Source organism: Marmota monax, unplaced genomic scaffold (assembly GCF_021218885.2).
Source record: "Marmota monax isolate L192 unplaced genomic scaffold, Marmota_monax_Labrador192_F-V1.1 WCK01_AAM20220418_F8-fsc00098, whole genome shotgun sequence".
In the NCBI taxonomy this organism is placed as follows: domain Eukaryota; kingdom Metazoa; phylum Chordata; class Mammalia; order Rodentia; family Sciuridae; genus Marmota; species Marmota monax.
In genome coordinates this window covers 2,475,309-2,492,596 of record NW_026694639.1, presented here as the reverse complement: position 1 = coordinate 2,492,596, position 17,288 = coordinate 2,475,309, and the positions used below count along the sequence as shown (strand labels likewise).

At 36.1% G+C, this 17,288-nt stretch overlaps 1 protein-coding gene across 9 annotated transcripts in view; it reads right to left on the bottom strand.

The window, feature by feature from the left end:
- Nebl (nebulette) overlaps positions 1-17,288 on the bottom strand; it is a 337,044-nt gene that overhangs the window by 46,404 nt on the left and 273,352 nt on the right. For 7 of the 9 annotated variants that reach the window (XM_058572293.1, XM_046423005.2, XM_046423009.2 and 4 more), the window contains 6 exons: positions 16,258-16,362; positions 14,962-15,069; positions 10,690-10,800; positions 7,923-8,033; positions 5,077-5,187; positions 35-145 (listed from right to left, as the gene is read on the bottom strand). The exons of the other annotated variants lie outside the window; for them this stretch is intronic. In XM_058572293.1, coding sequence (XP_058428276.1) covers positions 35-145; positions 5,077-5,187; positions 7,923-8,033; positions 10,690-10,800; positions 14,962-15,069; positions 16,258-16,362 — 657 coding nt within the window. The remainder of the gene's footprint in view (positions 1-34; positions 146-5,076; positions 5,188-7,922; positions 8,034-10,689; positions 10,801-14,961; positions 15,070-16,257; positions 16,363-17,288) is intronic. 9 annotated transcript variants of the gene reach the window in all.

Here is a 17,288-nt window from a genome sequence, read left to right as displayed (position 1 = left end):
TGTGTTTGAAACTTGGTGTCTGCTGCCTCCTCACCTGGCTGGCCATCTCAGAGGCTCTCTTAGCCCTCTGCACATCAAGAGTCTCTGCGCTGACCTGCATTCCTTTCCCTCTAATTTCAGTCTCCAGATCTCTTTTATAGTCTTTCTGCAGAAAATGAAACACGCCGTTAGTGTTCTGCAACCATTCCAAAAACAGTGCTAAAAAAACCGTGATGTCACTTTGAACCAGGACCAAGTCCTATAGAATTAAGTTGTACCTTTATTTCTTCTTGTCTTTTAAAGGACAAGAAAGTTTAACTTGTGGTAGAAACATGATATGGAGTGACTTAGTCATAAGTAATCTGAAGGCTTTTGTCTACAAGCCTAAATTTTTTTTAAAAAAATGAGCCAGGTAGGAGGAAATTTTGTATTTCAATATAATAAATTTGATAAATTGTTGGTAAGTATATAACTAATTGATAAATAGCAATAAGAAGTGATCGTAAATTGTTGCTTTTTACAATTGCTGCAACTTGCTGTTCCCCATTCTAAAATGAGGTTGTCTCAAGTGTTTGGGCACTATGGGGCTTAAATGAATGGTAACACCCCATCCCTAGCCTCCATGATTGGTTCAGGGGTAGGTGCACTTCTTTTTCAGTGGAAGAGCTCAGAAAGGACTTTCTCTTTCCTTCTGGACATAAATGAAGAAGGATTCAGCCCTGGAGCTGGTGGAAGTTTCTTTGCAAACAAAAGAAGAAAACCTGAGAACTGAAAATGAGAAACTGAAATTAAATCACATTACAGTTCTATATTGTGTAATGATGGGGATTGATTCTGAGAAATGTTCCATTAGGCAATTCCATGGTTGTGTGAACATCTTAGAGTGTTCATCACAGACCTAAATGGTATAGCCTACTACACACCTGAGCAATATGGTAGCTATGTTACCTAGCCTGTTGCCCCCAAGGCCATGAAGAGCAAAAGGACATAAGATTAAATCAAGTATAAGAGAAAAGGGTGCAATCCAGAAACTCAGTAAATACCAGGTATGAGGCTGCTGCTGGCATAACAGCATGCTGTTTTATAGTAATTTGTTTAATAAGCAGAAAGAGCACACTCTAAAATAACAATAAGATGTACAGTATTAAGTTCATACATAAACCAGTAATGATTGTGATCATTATCAAGAATAATGGCCAGGCATGCTGGCACATGCCTATAATCCCAGCAACTCAGAAGGCTGAGGCAGGAGGATCATAAGTTCAAGGCCAGCCTCAGCAACTTGGTGAGGACCTAAGCAACTTAGTGAGACCCTGTCTCAAAAAAATAAATAAATAAAAAGGGCTGGGGATACACCTTAGTGGTTAAATATTCCTGGGTTCAATCTCCACTACCAAAAAAAAAAAGAATGAATGTAACTGGATGTGCTATACTTTTTGTTGCACAATGACATTAGGATGGCTACATGTCACTGGGCGATAGGAATTTTTCAGCTCATTATAATCTTGTGGGATCACCATTGTATACATGGTTTATTATTGACCACAAGTCATCATGTAGCAAATGACTGTATTTGAGCCCTAGATCAAGCCATTGCAAAGAATCCCTCCACCACTCAATCATAAGAACAATGAATTACCTGCTTTCTTAAAAGCCAGCTTGATTTGGATTCTCTATTACTTTCTAAAATTATGTAATTTACATAATGAGCACTATAATTACAGACGTGCATGTCTTTAGGGGCTCTTGTTACGTTTTATATCTGATATAAAATTCAGCAAGCTGTACACTTTCATGTCTGTGATTTCTGTATGCTATTCTTTAAAATAATTTACCTTTAAAATCATTAACTACATCCAATTAAATTTCTTCCAAAACAATATTTCCTATTATGTTGATATACTTAAGACTTGTAGATTCATTGCTTTAAAATAACTACTGATTTGCTAATTTATGATGTTCTAAATAACTTGTTTAAAATTTTTAAATAAATTTTATTTAAGAACTTTTAAACTTTAAGTAAGGACTGGTATGGTGGCACACACCTGTAATTCCCAGCTACTCAGGATGCTGAGGTAGGAGGATCATAAACTCAAGGCCAGACTCAAAAAAAATAAAACAAGGGCTAGGGATGTAATTCAGTAAGAGTACCTCTGGGTTCAATTCCCAGTACAAAAAAAAAATAAAGACCTTAAATACATTATAAACAAATCTCAATCTTAGATAAATGCTGTATTTTTCCTATCTGTTTTTTAACAGACTCTCGGTTTTACTTTTCTAAATAAAACCTCAAGTAGTAATGTTTAATTTTATAATAAAATAATAATATCCTATTACTAGATATTTCTGTTTTTAGGAAGCCTGTTTAAACCCTAAAACAAGCTGGGTGTGACAAGTGCACACCTGTAATCCCAGTGACTCAGGTGGCTGAGACAGGAAGATCACAAATTCAAGGCCAACCTGGGCAACTTAGCAAGACCCTCAGCAATTTAGCAAGAACTTGTCTCAAAATACAAAATAAAAAGAATTAGGGTAAAGCACTGGTGGGTTCAGTCCCTAGTAACAAACATACAAAAAAAAATGCCACCAAATTGCATGGTAGAGGTACATCACTCAATTTTCTAACAAATCTAAAGATGTTCTAAAGCACATAGACTATATCTGGCACTGATTACACCAGTTGTTACTGTTGTATAACAAAACACCTTAAGGCGTAAACACTTTAGAACCTCTGTTGCAATCATGTTTGCCAATGTCCCGTTGGTAAAGAAAGTCCCATGGTCAGGCCCATGGATACAGGAAGGTTTGACTATTGGGGTTCACTGGCATAACAATATACTACATTGCTACTTGAAAAATAAACCTTGAATATTAAAAATAAACTATGGCAAGTACCATACATTGGTTGAAAAGGACTTGAGAGTCTGTTTGTTTGGCAAAAGAAGACATGACTGTGATTAAAATATAACCACAATACAGGTGATTCCTCTGAGCCTATCTTCTTCTTGGTCCCCAATAACTAAATGTGCATTATATTCCTAGCATACAGTCTCAAAGAACAAAGAGAAAACCAAAACTAGCATACTGTTGAACAAACTAATGAACACACTAAGGAAAAACCTAAATGCTAAAACATACCAATTTTCTGGAAAAGGCCTATGTCTTAGAAGCCTGCTCTTCGGCAAAAGGATGAAATACAAAATCTTTTCTCGAGGGAAAGGATACTTTCAGTTCCTTCATTTCTCATCTCCCATGAGGACGATTCCAAATGCTTCTTCCCAACCCCTGAATTCTCACTCACCCCATCCCATGCTCCGGTCCAGTAATTCCCTCCTCATAATAAGAAAAAAATCAGAGAATTGTGAAATTATTATTATTATTATTAAAAATGTATATAAGAGGGCATGAATGGAAACAGAATTCTGGTTAAGAAGCTATTTTAAGACCCTGGGGACAGAGATGGCAGCTTTGACGAGGCAGGGGAGATTTCAATGGATTTAGAACACCATCGTGGGGTAAAGGCAACAACACTTGCAATGAGAGGACTCAAAGGGACTTCTAAGATTTGTTTGGTGTCATTTGATAATGACAGGAAGAGAACCTGGGAGAAACTTAAGGGTTTTGGTTTTGGCATCTAATGTTGAGATCTCATTATACACAATCCATGTGGACAACAAAGGGTAAATGGGCACACATTCATATTCATGGTATAGAACATAATTTTTTATAAGAATGGAGGAGACCTATATGAAGTGACATGGGAGAAGGACCATAACAGTAAATGAATGGGGAAAAAATGAACATAGGACAAAGATTACAGCATGACTGCATTTAGGGGGTTTTTTTAAGTCTATTGTGTACAACTTTATATAAATAAAAACAAATGTGAAGGCTCTACAACTTATAACAATAACTCTCGGGAGGAGAAGAGAATTAGGGGAGGAGGCTGAGAAGGTTTTCAAGTTTCTACTCAGCATCCTCTCACTGCTACCCCAACTGCCATTTCTAAGGGAAGGCCTTACTAGTAAGGAATCCTGTGCCATCTCCCGGTGCTCTGTCTAAACCAATCACAGCAACTCATTTCCCTGGCAAGTGCCTAACCCTGGGAGTTAGGTAGCACCCAAAGGAGTAGGAATTCCATGGTGGGCAAATTAGCTACGCCTGGCTCTCCAGATTCCCAGGGTAGGAGTCAATCCTGAGTCAGCTATGTCTAACTTTAGGAGTCACAGAAGAGCTCTCTGAGCAGCCCCACTGACATCCCAACCTAACTGCCTTAAGGTGAGTGAGTCCCACCCCTTAACCGGCACCCCACTCTCTCTCCACATATATTTCTTACAGGATCACCTCATCCTGACCCCTGCCTTGCTCCAGTGACCCTTAAATTGCTGAGGAAGTTCAAGAGGTGAGTCCAATCTAGGGCATTTCCTTTGAAAATATACATGGTCTGACTCCTACAACTCTGTTCTATGATATCTATCATATCAGAGCATCAAAAAAAAAAACTTCTAAATTAATATTCTGTCTTTACTTGTCTTATGTGAAAAGGAAAATAGTACTGGATGATTACATATGGTCCTTCAGGATGACTAATGCCTCAAGCCCAAATGCTGACTCTAGTAATTTCAGGCATGGTGAAATCAAGGGAGGATATTTTAAGGATGTGTAATCTCATAGAAATGGCTACTGTTCTCATGTAATAAGTGGTTTTCAAGTTTTTCTCAGTAGGTTGGAAATATAACTATGACTAGAAGCATATGATCCGTCCTAAAGAAAACATACTCTGAAAATATTTATCGTATCCTGGATGAACATGAAATTTGTTGAATTACAGAATAAAGGGATTAGGGAATATGTGTGTCTATGTGACCTTATCTTATTAAAATGCCTTTTCTCGAGCTTCCTTGAATGTATTTAAAGGATATGAGCAAAGCAAAAACTATACATTTCTGAATAAATATAAAGATTTGAAATGGTTTCCATTCTAAACTGTCAACCAGACACACGGCTTTGAGAAATCCCATGGACTAATTGACTTGCTGATCTGATCTGTTGAATTCCCAAGACGAGTTTCAAGGTAGGTAGGAGCTGTCTGCTTACCTCGCTGGCGATCTCTGTAGCTTTTTTGGCACGCTGGAATTCAAGGGTGTCAGTGCCAACCTGCATTCCCTTGCCCTTAATTTTGGACTCTAGGTCTTTCTTGTATTCTTTCTGTAAAAAAGCAACATTTTACAACATTCAGAAACTCCATGAATAAACACACCTTTGGAGTCAGTGATCAAAAAGGCAAATAACCATATTTTCAAAGAGAGGGTACACAACTTACTATGTCACATGAATGATCTCACCTGAAACTGAATTTTCTGAACTGCCTAAAACCATAATCTCTATTCTCACTGAAGAAGGGTATAAAAAGTGCTGAAGATTTTTAGTGTACAAAAGGCAATTGCCAAGAGAGTCTTCATAGGAATCATACTAGTGGCTGGAAGATAGAGATGTGGATGTAAATGGGTTAAAGTTGTAGAAAGAGGACCAACTTTGAGGACAGCACTCCATCGCTGTGTGACAACAGAAATATTTCTTCACATTTCTGATTAACGCAGCTGTGAAATAGGAATACTAAAAGATCCAAGAGGGATTCACAGTGAAGATCAATGGGTTAGCGTATAGCACATAGCCCAGCACAGGGGGTGCTCAATACTGATTTAAAAAAAAAAAAAAAACTTGATCTTTCACTCATACACCCCACGCCAGCCCTTCTTCCATTAATAATGCCTAATCTGCTTCTGTTCATGCAACACCTTACATTCAACTGTAACTGACTGAACCCCCACATTGAAAGCTTACAACAATTTTCCTAAATATTATTGACAACTGTTTTCAAGATTTACTTCTGAATGTGGACTAGATATATTATTCCAACTGAAAGAATTTGTAGAAATTAGGAATCATGTGATGATACTGTTAGCCAAAGACATCGCAGCAGATACCTGTTGTTTATGTCTGCCTGGAAACCATCCTTCTGTCTTCGGGCAAAACGCTCCATGATTTTCTTTGGGAGAATTACCTCTCACCCCTCTCAATCCATCCATCTTGCAGCGATTGGTTTTCATCACCTTCTTACTACCCACATTTTTAAAAATGTGTTTTATATATATATATATATATACACACACACACACACACACACACACATGCTGGGGATTGAACACCCAAAGGGGATTACCACAGAAATATATAGTCACATGCTTTTTGGTTTGAGACAGGGTCTCATTAAATTGTGAGGGTCTTGCAAATTTCTTGAGGCTGGCCTCTAACTTGTGATCCGCCTGCCTTAACCTCTCAAGTCACTGGGCACCACCACACCTGGTTCCCACATATATTTTTAATTCCACTTCAATGCTTTTAAAAGTTTTCATTTAATTTATCGGCTATATAAGATTTTTAAAAATGCATATGAACAGATAATATTTTGTACTTGAAATACTACTAAAATACATAGAAAGTTAACTGAACAAATGGGTAACCATGAGAAGCCAATAATAGTACATTGTACTCCTCTGACCCAAGATGTAATGATTGGCTCCAGTGTCAGCACAGGACAAAGGCTGATCCAAGAAATTCATTCCTAGAACCTCCATTGGAACTACAAAACACATACTCACTTCCTACTGGTATTACTCACTTCCTACTGGTCATAAGTATAAGCTACTCTGTTATTAAGAGGCATCAGCTCATGGAGACAGCCTCTCAAGTGTGAAGCCAACAGAGGATAACAGAACCAAGAGATGGAGGAAGAGGGGCATCATTTGAATGCCCACCAGAAGGAAACTCTTTTGGACTTTTTTGGACTTTTCTTTCTTTCCACCCCTCACCCTACCTCTGGTACTGGGGATTAACTTAGGGTTGCTCTACCACTAAGCTACATCCCCAGATATTTTTTATTTTTTTATTTTGAGACAGGGTCTCACTAAGCTGCTAAGGCTGGCCTCAAACTTGCAATCCTCCCTCTTCAACCTCTGGAATCACTGATATTACAGGCAGGCAACACAGCACCCTGCAATCTTGGACTTCTTGATTTCTATGAGCTTACACACTTTTCTTGTTTCATAACCCAGGGAGAGTTGGGTTTCTATCATTTGAGACCTGACTAACAGGGACAATATCATCATCATTAGTACTACAGTTTATCAGTATATGGCAACAAAACTTTAAGCTCTTTTACTAATAAATTTAGCTAGCTTCTCCTCAAAGAACTGCCGTCATGTGATACCAAAGTCATAGCCTCATACAAGCATTATAGGACTAAAAGTATTGTGGAGACATTCATTTCTTCTAACAAAGTTTACATAAACTGAGAAGTAGCCACTTTGAACAAGAGGTTTAACTGGGCTCATTTAGCAGCTAGGGCTGGACTGGGAGAGTGAGTTGGCTGCTAGCAGGAGGCCAGGAACTTTTTAACTGCTATGACTGACAGATCATGATAACATACCTTCCTAATTTTTTTTGCCTCTGACTTGCTTAAAAGATCAAGTCAAATCTCATAAAACTATTCTGGTGAATTTATAATACAGATTTTTTTCTAAAATGGGGCAAATGGTCATTGTTCTCAGACCGAATAGAAAGGAGATTGGGAACATCAATTTATTTTTCATTCATTGTCTGGGAAAGACTACTAGGATAGAGCTAGAGATTATCATCTGTGCATGAAAGTTGTGAGATATATAGAATCTTTTTTGGAATTTTTTTTAGTTGTCAATGGACCTTTATTTTATTGATTTATATGCAGTGCTGAGAATCGAACCCAGTGCCTCACACATGCTCGGCAAGTGCTTTACCACTGAGCCACAACCCCAGCCCCTATATATAATCTTTGAGAAAGGTTTATCGGTAAGGAAGTCAGCAGAGAATTTACCCATTCTGGGTTGTTAAGCAAATCCACTCACCTCACTGGCCATTTCAGATGCTCGTTTGGCTCTCTGAATATCAAGAACTTCTGAATTAACGTCCATTCCTTTCCCCTTTATTTCATTTTCCAAATCCTTTTTATATTCTTTCTATAAGACAAGGATAGGACAGTAACTTACTGGAAATCACTTTAACCGAGATTCTATATTCTTTTCTAGAGATCCTAGACAGAAAATATTACCAGGGAGGAAGAAATCACACTGTTGAGCATCCTGCTATGCCCTTTCCACGTCATTTTTGTACTCTATCAAATTCAGAGTGGCTTCCAATATTATCCATCTTTGCCCTTTCATCCTTTCTCCCAACATGTTTTGGTACCACAGTGAATTTTTTAAAGATGTTTTTTCCTTTCAATGATGAGAAAGATCTTAGGAATATATGCTTCTTAACAATTATGTTAAATATTTTTTACAAATGTTTAGTAAATATGAATTACCCAAAGAACACAGTTGAAAAAGAACAAAACAAAATGATCAAATCAAAAGGGTTGCCGTAGCCAAAGTTTTTTTTTTTTTTAAGTTTCCACTTTATTCAATGATTGATAATCAAATAACATAGAGCCAAATAATTTCCTACATATTGATAATATACACTTTGAATTTCTCCTATTTTAATATCATATTTTAAGTAGATCCAAATGCCTCTCACAGATGTTTACACAAAACTTGTATTCTCTGCCAACAAATTGCTTGTTTTCTCAATTGTATTATGAAAACAATAAATATCCTTTTCCCACTACTCTAAGTTTCATTTACAACTAATTTGCTGGGTGAAAGATGAAATTACCTTCACTGATAAGAAATCAGGTTGCAGTTAGTTCTAAGGTTCATTTCATGTTATTTTCCCTTTGTCCTGTATAATTAAATTAGCTGTCCTCTGCTCAACCTACGGCCTGCTAGATATTATCACAACCTGCACGTGTTTCTGGAAAGAGCTCTGAGTGAAATGACCTGGATTTAAGTAAGAGCTCTTTCACTACTTTGGTGATGTTAACTTCAGGGGGACTTTAAGGAACTCAGCCTTAATTTCCATCTTGGCAAAATGAAAATAAAAGTAAATGCTTTACGGATGCCAACGGGCAATGAGGGGGGAATCACGTGGGGCATCCAGTGGTACTTCAGAGACCCTAAATAGCAGAGCAAATGTAAAAACCATAAAGCAAGGAGCGCAATGCCCATTTCCAGCTAAAGGCTTACAGTTAGAAAGGGAAGTTACAATTTCATTATATCACTAAGCAACTGTTTTTTAAGCTGGTCATCTCTATAATTTAATTAAAAGTTTTAAATCATAGTTGTTATGATGTTTATTTTCCTAAAAATAATCTAAATTTTCCTCCAAAAATTCATATGTTGAAGCCCTAACTTCCAGTGTGATGGCACCTGGAGGTGGGGCCTTCAGGGGTAATTATATTCAGATGAGGTTATAAGTGTGGGGACATTAGGATGGGATTAATGGCTCTAATAGTAAGAAAGACCAAAGTGCCTCTGTCCGCTTTTCTCTCTCAAAATGTCTTAATTGTATCATACTCACTAAAAGAAGGAAAAAGTAGCAAGAGAATTCTTACAGAAATTATATGTGTATTTCAGCACAATATAAATTATAACAATGAATCACACTAAATTTCTAAAACCAGTTCATGGTAAAGGCCAGTTGGCACTTGCTTACTAAAGAAGTTCATAATGATAAGCCTCTATACAGGTAATTATGATTTAGTGTATTTCACTGACCTAAGATATTTCTTTCAGTAATCATTTCTTTGGTTCAAAAATTTAGAATGAAATGGAATTTCATTTTCCATTTCCTAAATAAATAAATGTAATATATATATATATATATATATATATATATATATATATATACACATACACACACACATATATATTCCACTTATATATTATATAATAATTATTATATTACATGTATTCCATTATTATATATTCACTTAAACTTTCCTGTAATATAAAGAGAATCTATTTAAACAGAAATGAAAGAACTCTAAGTTATTTTTCAGCCATTAAAAAAAAAAAAGGCAAACATTTTAAGAGTTGCACTATGAGCACAATATTTTTGTTAAGATTTGAAAACTTACGTGTTCAACACATTTAAATATTAATTCTGAGCCAAAATATACCTTTAAGTTTGGGGAGAAATCCTACAGAGAATGAAATGAAAAACAGACCTGAGTTCCTCTATTCTATATGCTAACTTTACAATTTTTCCCTACATAGAAGATAAGAGACTTATAAATAATGCACCTTCTATCCACACTTTCACACGTCAGAACTCATTTTTGGTATCAAATATCATGAGAATGCTGCAGGGAAACTACAGGAAAAAAGGTGGTTCTAATACATGTTTTTATAATAATTCCATTTTAAAGAATCAAACTTGCCCACCTATATTCAAAAAATGTATGTATATTTTAAACTAACTACTATAAAGCTATAAAACTCACTACATACAGAGCTTCTAAGCTACAATTAAAACACAAAACTAGAATATTCTTCAAATCTTTTCAGGAAATCTAGGCACTTTCTTCCCTCAACTTTAAACAGATGTGTTAACTAATACTTTTCTCTTTTTAATGAAAATGTAAGACTTTCTTAATAAGGGTCAAAGTGTAGGACAGAGCAAAGTGCTAACATCTCAAACACTGGCTTAGCAGAAGACTGTTAGGTAAATATCTCCTGGGTTATTTCCTCCATTTTCTTTCATGACATTTAATAGAAAATAGAAAGATCATACCTCCCTCAGAAGGTTGGTGATGTACTTTACATGTAAAAATTCAGGAGTCTTGTCCAAATCTAATGAGGACCTTCCCTTAATCTCCTTCTCAAAATCCTCTCTGTAAACTTTCTGTTAAATAAAAACACATAATTTAAATGCAGGAAATATTAGTGACTGTTGAAAAGAACACGTGTTTCCAGAACAAAATTGATGTTTTGTGATATAATTCTACTATCTCAGAGATTTTGTCAACAGGAAAATAATTCCAGCTTTATTATAAACTTCACAATTCCCCCAAATATAAGTAGCACGATTAAAGACCATTGCGTTCCTAGGGCAAATCATCCTGAGTGAAGCTGTTCAACATCTTATTAATCCGTGATTAATACCACCCCCATTTTAGGGAAAGAACCAGTAAGATTGGCATTTTGATGGGATTCTCCTGAATTCACTCCAAAGGGAATGGGGAGCCTCCTTTGGAAGAGAATCTGGTGGCATGGAAGGCCATTCAAACCAAAATAACATCAATAGTCATGGCTCCTGCACCCTTATCTCTGTCAGTCTTTTGTGAATTCAGGAAAGAATATTCCAAAAATTAATGAAGGAGGCTTGGGGAAGGGAGTATTTTTGTTCAATGGTTTGGGCATTGAAAATATTTATATACCATTTATGGAATTTGATATGGATCGAGTTACAATGTGAGGACAACCTCACCCTGAATCCTTTAGGTAAGAGTTCACAACAAGAAATGGAAGGGGGATGCTGACCATGGATCATGGAGGGCCCAGACCCATAGCACCTGCCCCGTTGGACTGCTCCTGAACCCACTAGGTATGAGTCTCTAAATTCTAGCATTTGAGCTATGCATTTGAAAATCCCATAACTCAAGTTTTATGACTAGAAAGACTGCCTTAATCATCAAAATATCCAACCATGTGAAATATTTACTAAACAAGGGCCAGATTTTACCAGCCAAATGTTATATTCAAATGGCATCATAAAGCTGACAAGAACAAATGAATTCTGCATGAGATTGTTATTCATGCTAAATGAGCAGCTATTTCCAGGTTCATTATATATTTATTACAGAGAAAAGTAATTATATACATAAAGAAACTCTCCAAACCATCAGGGAGGATGAGAGAAGCATGCTGCCCTCTCACTTAGAATTTCTGCTCCATACAGTCACGCCATGAACACTGTGTCTGCAGTCATAAGGAAAGGCAATGACGGATATTCTATGAATCTGATTAAGAAGATGCATTGGGAGCATTCTGAATTAAGAACTAGAGAGACACCAAAGAGCAATAATGAGAAAGTGTCCTTTTTTTTAAATGTGGAACGAATTGAGATAATGTGAATCTAGGGCATTTCCAGGCTGAAAGGACTCTACAAAGTGAAATATAAATATGTATGCGTATTTATTTATTTATATTAGATATTTCACTTCAAAGAGCACTTTTCTTCTGAATAAAAAAAAATCTCTTTGCTAAAGTAAGTCATTAAGAAAAGTTGATTATGCCTGAGACTGGCCAATTTTTACCCTGAAATAAGACAAAAACCTTCAGTATGCTTTCTTCCAGGAGTTATATTTGTGAAAGAGAAGACAGAACTTTCAAGGATGGATTTACAGATTTCTTGTGAAAACACACAGATTAAACTATATCTGGTATTAGGAGAAATCAAGGTAAGTATGATAAAAGATCACAGCAAAAACACTGATGGTTTTTCCTGAAATCATATGCACATAGCTTTACCCATAAGGGGCTCCTCAGAAGAGGAGTCTATCTCTGAAGAATAGAAACCATCTCTAAGACAGGTGGCTGTATTCATGTCCTTCTATATTTAAAGTCATTTTCACATCAAACTTTGTCTAAGATAATATTAGATATTTTATTTTTCTAGCTTTCAGAGTATAAATTTGGCCCAAAGATATTTTCTATTGGAAAATTTTGCTCCCATGAAGCCCTGTGGAGCAGAGGCATAATTAAGGAGCCTGAAAAATTCTAATGGTCAATGGCTATAATTAAAGGGAAAATACGTCTCACTGAGCAGGAGGGAAAGAATAAATTGTGTGAAGCATAAGAGAAGCCAAAATCCCCAACCATAAATTACTGTCATTCCTAATTCAGAAACATGGCACCAGAATGGATCAACCAGGAATCGGAAGGTCCTGAATTTGTTAACCAGGTAGAGGACAAGAAGGAGGAGGAGGAGGTGGGAGAGGAAGAGGAAGAAGGATTATTAAGAAACCACAACATCAGAATGATAAGAGGGTCCTGGACATGAATGTTTCTGTGGCTGAAGATCAAAGAGAGGGAGAGGGGAAGGGAGGTGGAGAGCAGAGTAGGAGGAGAGGTGGAAAACAAGGGTGATGTTAACCTCCTGCTGTTATTTTCAGAAAAGTTACATAATTTTTTGATACTCATGTCTTCCAGTGAAAATGCATTTAACCATTTCATGTGGTCATAAGGTTCTAGAGAATGCACTGAGATTTCCATGACAACTTTGCAAAGTGGAAACCTTTCTCTGGGTTGTGGGCTAGTAACAAAGGAATATGATTTCTATAAACTGGGGAAAATCCTTGAAAAGCTATTTCTAGCCCACATAAAAGGTACGACTGTAGTGGAAGACAATACAGTCATGTAAAATTCTTTATACATTGTCTAAATGGAGAAAAGTGATTCTGATATATATGTGTGTGTGTATGTGTGTGTGTATAGATATATTAATATAGATAGATATAGATAGATATATCCCTACATATCTATATACACACATATATACATATATGTATATATATATATATATGTATATATCTATATATAGTATTTTATAAATATACATACACACATATATATATGTATATATACAAACATATATATGTGTGTGTATATATATATATATATATATATATATATATATGCATATGTTTATATACTTTTTTTTAATGGTGGTACTAAAGATTGAACCCAGGACCACACCCTCATGCTTTTTATTTTATTTTGAGTCAAAGTCTCATTACATTTCTGAGACTGGTCTCAGATCTACAATCCTCCTGCCTTGGCCTCCCAAGTAGCTGGAATTACAAGTATGTGCCACCACACCCAGCTGATTCCAGCATAACCTGTCTCATTAATGTTAAGTTTTCATACAGTTTCTGAACTTTGACCAAATTTACCAGTTCTGTTAGTTCAGCTCATTTGGTCAAAAACAGTTAGCTGACATTTCTTAATTAAGGTCACACTTACTGACTTAAGAAAATATGAGCCATGAAAAATATGAATCATTTTTTCTCCTCTTTTGCTTAAAGAAGAAATCAGGCCACTTTAACGATTCAGAAAGTCACAGTGATGCCTGAGTATCTTCAGGAAGATGAATCATAACATCTCATGACAAATAGCAATGTTTACGAAACTCCTAGGAGAGGTTTTTGTCCAGACATTATTGATTCTCCATTTTGATGTTGTTATCAGAGAAAAGATCTGCCCACTGAGCACGCCTAATATGTAACCCTGAGTTGTAATTAGCTGGCACCACTACCCATTATTTCTATCTCTTTGAGGTAATAATTCAATTGTACCATAGAATATGGATGTCAGCTATAGACAAAGCATTGAGTGTCTGATCCCCCAAAAAGTAATGGGAGAAAAAAGGCAGTTTCACTAGGTCAGAGCAAAACCAGTTTGAAGAATATCTGGATGTGACTTACCAGGTAATGACCTTAGACCAGGAACAGACTAAGTAGAAAACGAACTCAATGTTTACTGGGAAAATAAAAAATCAATTTAAAAAGCTTGCAGAATAAAAAGGAATCATATTTATTTTGACCAGGTCCTAAAACGTCAGCATTTATTGGATATGTAATTTTACTTAAAATGATTAATTTTGGTGGATATTTAATAAAACTAGAGAGAACACCATCCTCTTGTCATTATTTTGAGGATTAGAGGAGCTGACACATAAGAGTCTTTTCACACTTCTAGCACAGAATAAATGCGGTTCTATTGTCATGGTGAACAAATAAGTACAGCCATTAGCTCTTTAATTTCTTTTTAGTTAGGTGCTCTTCATAAATTTATATTGATAAATCTGAAAGTGTTGGCTATATAATCATAGAATTTAAGAGCTGAGAAGGACTTTAGGAGCTCATCTTGCCTGAAAAAACATATTCAACAAATGGTAAGACCAAGGGCCAAACTCAAAGACCCAGACAGCACTCCTGTGAGTAGAGACACTAGGTCTAGAAAGTAGATGCATTAAATAATTGATAACAAACCAGTGACCCACCTCACTTTGCATCTTTTGAGCTTCTTTGGAAGCTTGGTAAGATGGTGTCTCAACAAATTCAAGCATTGACTTTCCCTTATTTTTCTCATATTCTTCTTTGTATTTAACCTTTATTGAAAGAAATGTAAAAAGTATATTAACATCAGAGTTGGGAGTAGAGTTCAATGGTAGAGCACATGCTTAACATGCCCACAGCCCTGAGTTACAACACCAATACCACCCCCCCACACACATACACACACACAATGACCTTATATAGGCAAAATAAAATAAGTGTCCAAAATTCGTCATCCTGTCTTTCAAAATCAAATTATTCTTGCTATTTAGGGGAATCGCTAGTGTTAGTGACATGTAAAAAAAAAATAAATGGGTAATACATAAAACTTTTATTCAGAAATGCATTTTCATTAAAATTCTTATGAATTTTTTCTTAAATTGTATAATTATGATGTTATGACAATTCAACCCAAAAGAAATCATTCAATACTTAGAGCTTTCCGACAACAGAAAGAAAACAAATTTTAACATGCCTACTTCTGTCCATGTTTTTGTCACAGAGAATGGCAGAATGATCAACAAAAGTGTGGAAAGTGTGATAGCATGTGACATAAGGATGAAGTTTTGTGGTAAAAAATTAAATAATAAGAAGAATTTAAAGAGAAAAAATGTGCATTTCTAAACATTGAGGCATAAGATCCTTATAAACTTTGTGTTTCATAAAACTTTATCTTAACAAATACTGGAAATGGCATATTTAACAAATATGCAAGCTTAATTTAAAAAAAAGTAGACACTGACTTTAAAGTATACTAGGAAGAAGATATTTTTAAAAAGTTTTTTTCAGAGGGTACATAGGATTTCAGAGCTGGAAGAAACACTAATTTAGAACACACAATTTTGCCTTCTCAATAACACTCACAAATGAACTGAAAAATTATAATAAACCTGGCACCTGGAAAATGAGTTTTGCAGCTAAAATAACAAATCAGTACATTATAAAAAATTCAAATCATTTAAGACTATAGTTATATTAATTCTTATATTTGAAGTTTTTAAATTATGTGAAGTAACTGCTATTTTTTGAAATGGTTTTATATCAAAATATGGTACCAGCTCTCATCCTAATAAATTGAAAATAGTAACTGAGATTCCCACCACCACCCCCCAGCAACATTTATGTTCTCAAGATCTCTTTTTTTTTAGCAATTGAATATTCTCAGTTGAGGGACTTAGCCATAAGTGTCCAAATGGTCCTGTGGTCCCAGCAGCGAGGGGGGGTACCCAACAAGTACCCACCTGACTCTGAAGGGTGGCATTGCCTTGGTGATGCAGGTGATCGGCAGCATCTGCATCAAAATGATACAGTCCTCTGTTTTCCTCAAAAAGCTTTTTATATTCTCGCTAAAACATAGAACATGAAAATAAGTTTAGGATAAAAGAGAGTGACCAGAGCAATTAATACTTAGGAATGCAAACAAATATACAAGCCAAGAGCCACCAAAAGCTGCAACGCTGTTATCAAGTCTTCATCTGTAGCCAACTGGCACAGAGGAGGTGTCTGACACTGAGGTAAACAGAGACTGGGAGACAGACCAGCTCCAGGTGGTCAGCGTGGACAGCACAGGAAACACTCTGAGGACAGTTAACTATCAACAACAACCAAAAGGATATTCACAACACAAGAGCAGAGACATCAAAGCTAGTAAGGGGACCCATGTGGATCAGCAAGATGGACGAAACCCAGGCAAAGTGCCTTGCCCTAATGGGACGGGAACATGTTTAATAGTGCTCACAAGAAGAGAAGCAAAGAGAGTAAGAAGGGAACAGAAGGAAGGAAAGACAGAGGCTTGAAAGAAAAATATTGTCTACAAAGACTCAGCCATGAAGAAGATTGGAGGTCATCAGGAAAATGAGAGGGTGGAAAGTAATTCAACTAATTTCCCCAATTCTAAGGAAAGGGTAGAGATACCCGTAAAAGAAACAGAAATCTGAGCATGGTGGTTGAATTTTTAAGGTGAAGAAATTGGATGAGCCTACTATTTAGACATATAGACGAAATGGTAAATTTGGAAGAAAACAGAGTGGACAAGGATGCCCAATTTGGCTGCTGCAGGACTCTAAATACCATAGGCAGTAGTGAGACAGAAATCGCTTCATGATTTTCTATCATTGGACTTTGAACACTTGGTTATGTCAACCTATTTAGAAAAGATTATAAGCAATAGCCCTCAGAGACTCAAAGCTACAGAGACATGGCTGCTCATTAGGAAACAGATTTCAGTCAAAATGGCAATGGGAAAGAGGAATTGGGAAAGAGCCAGTCATAG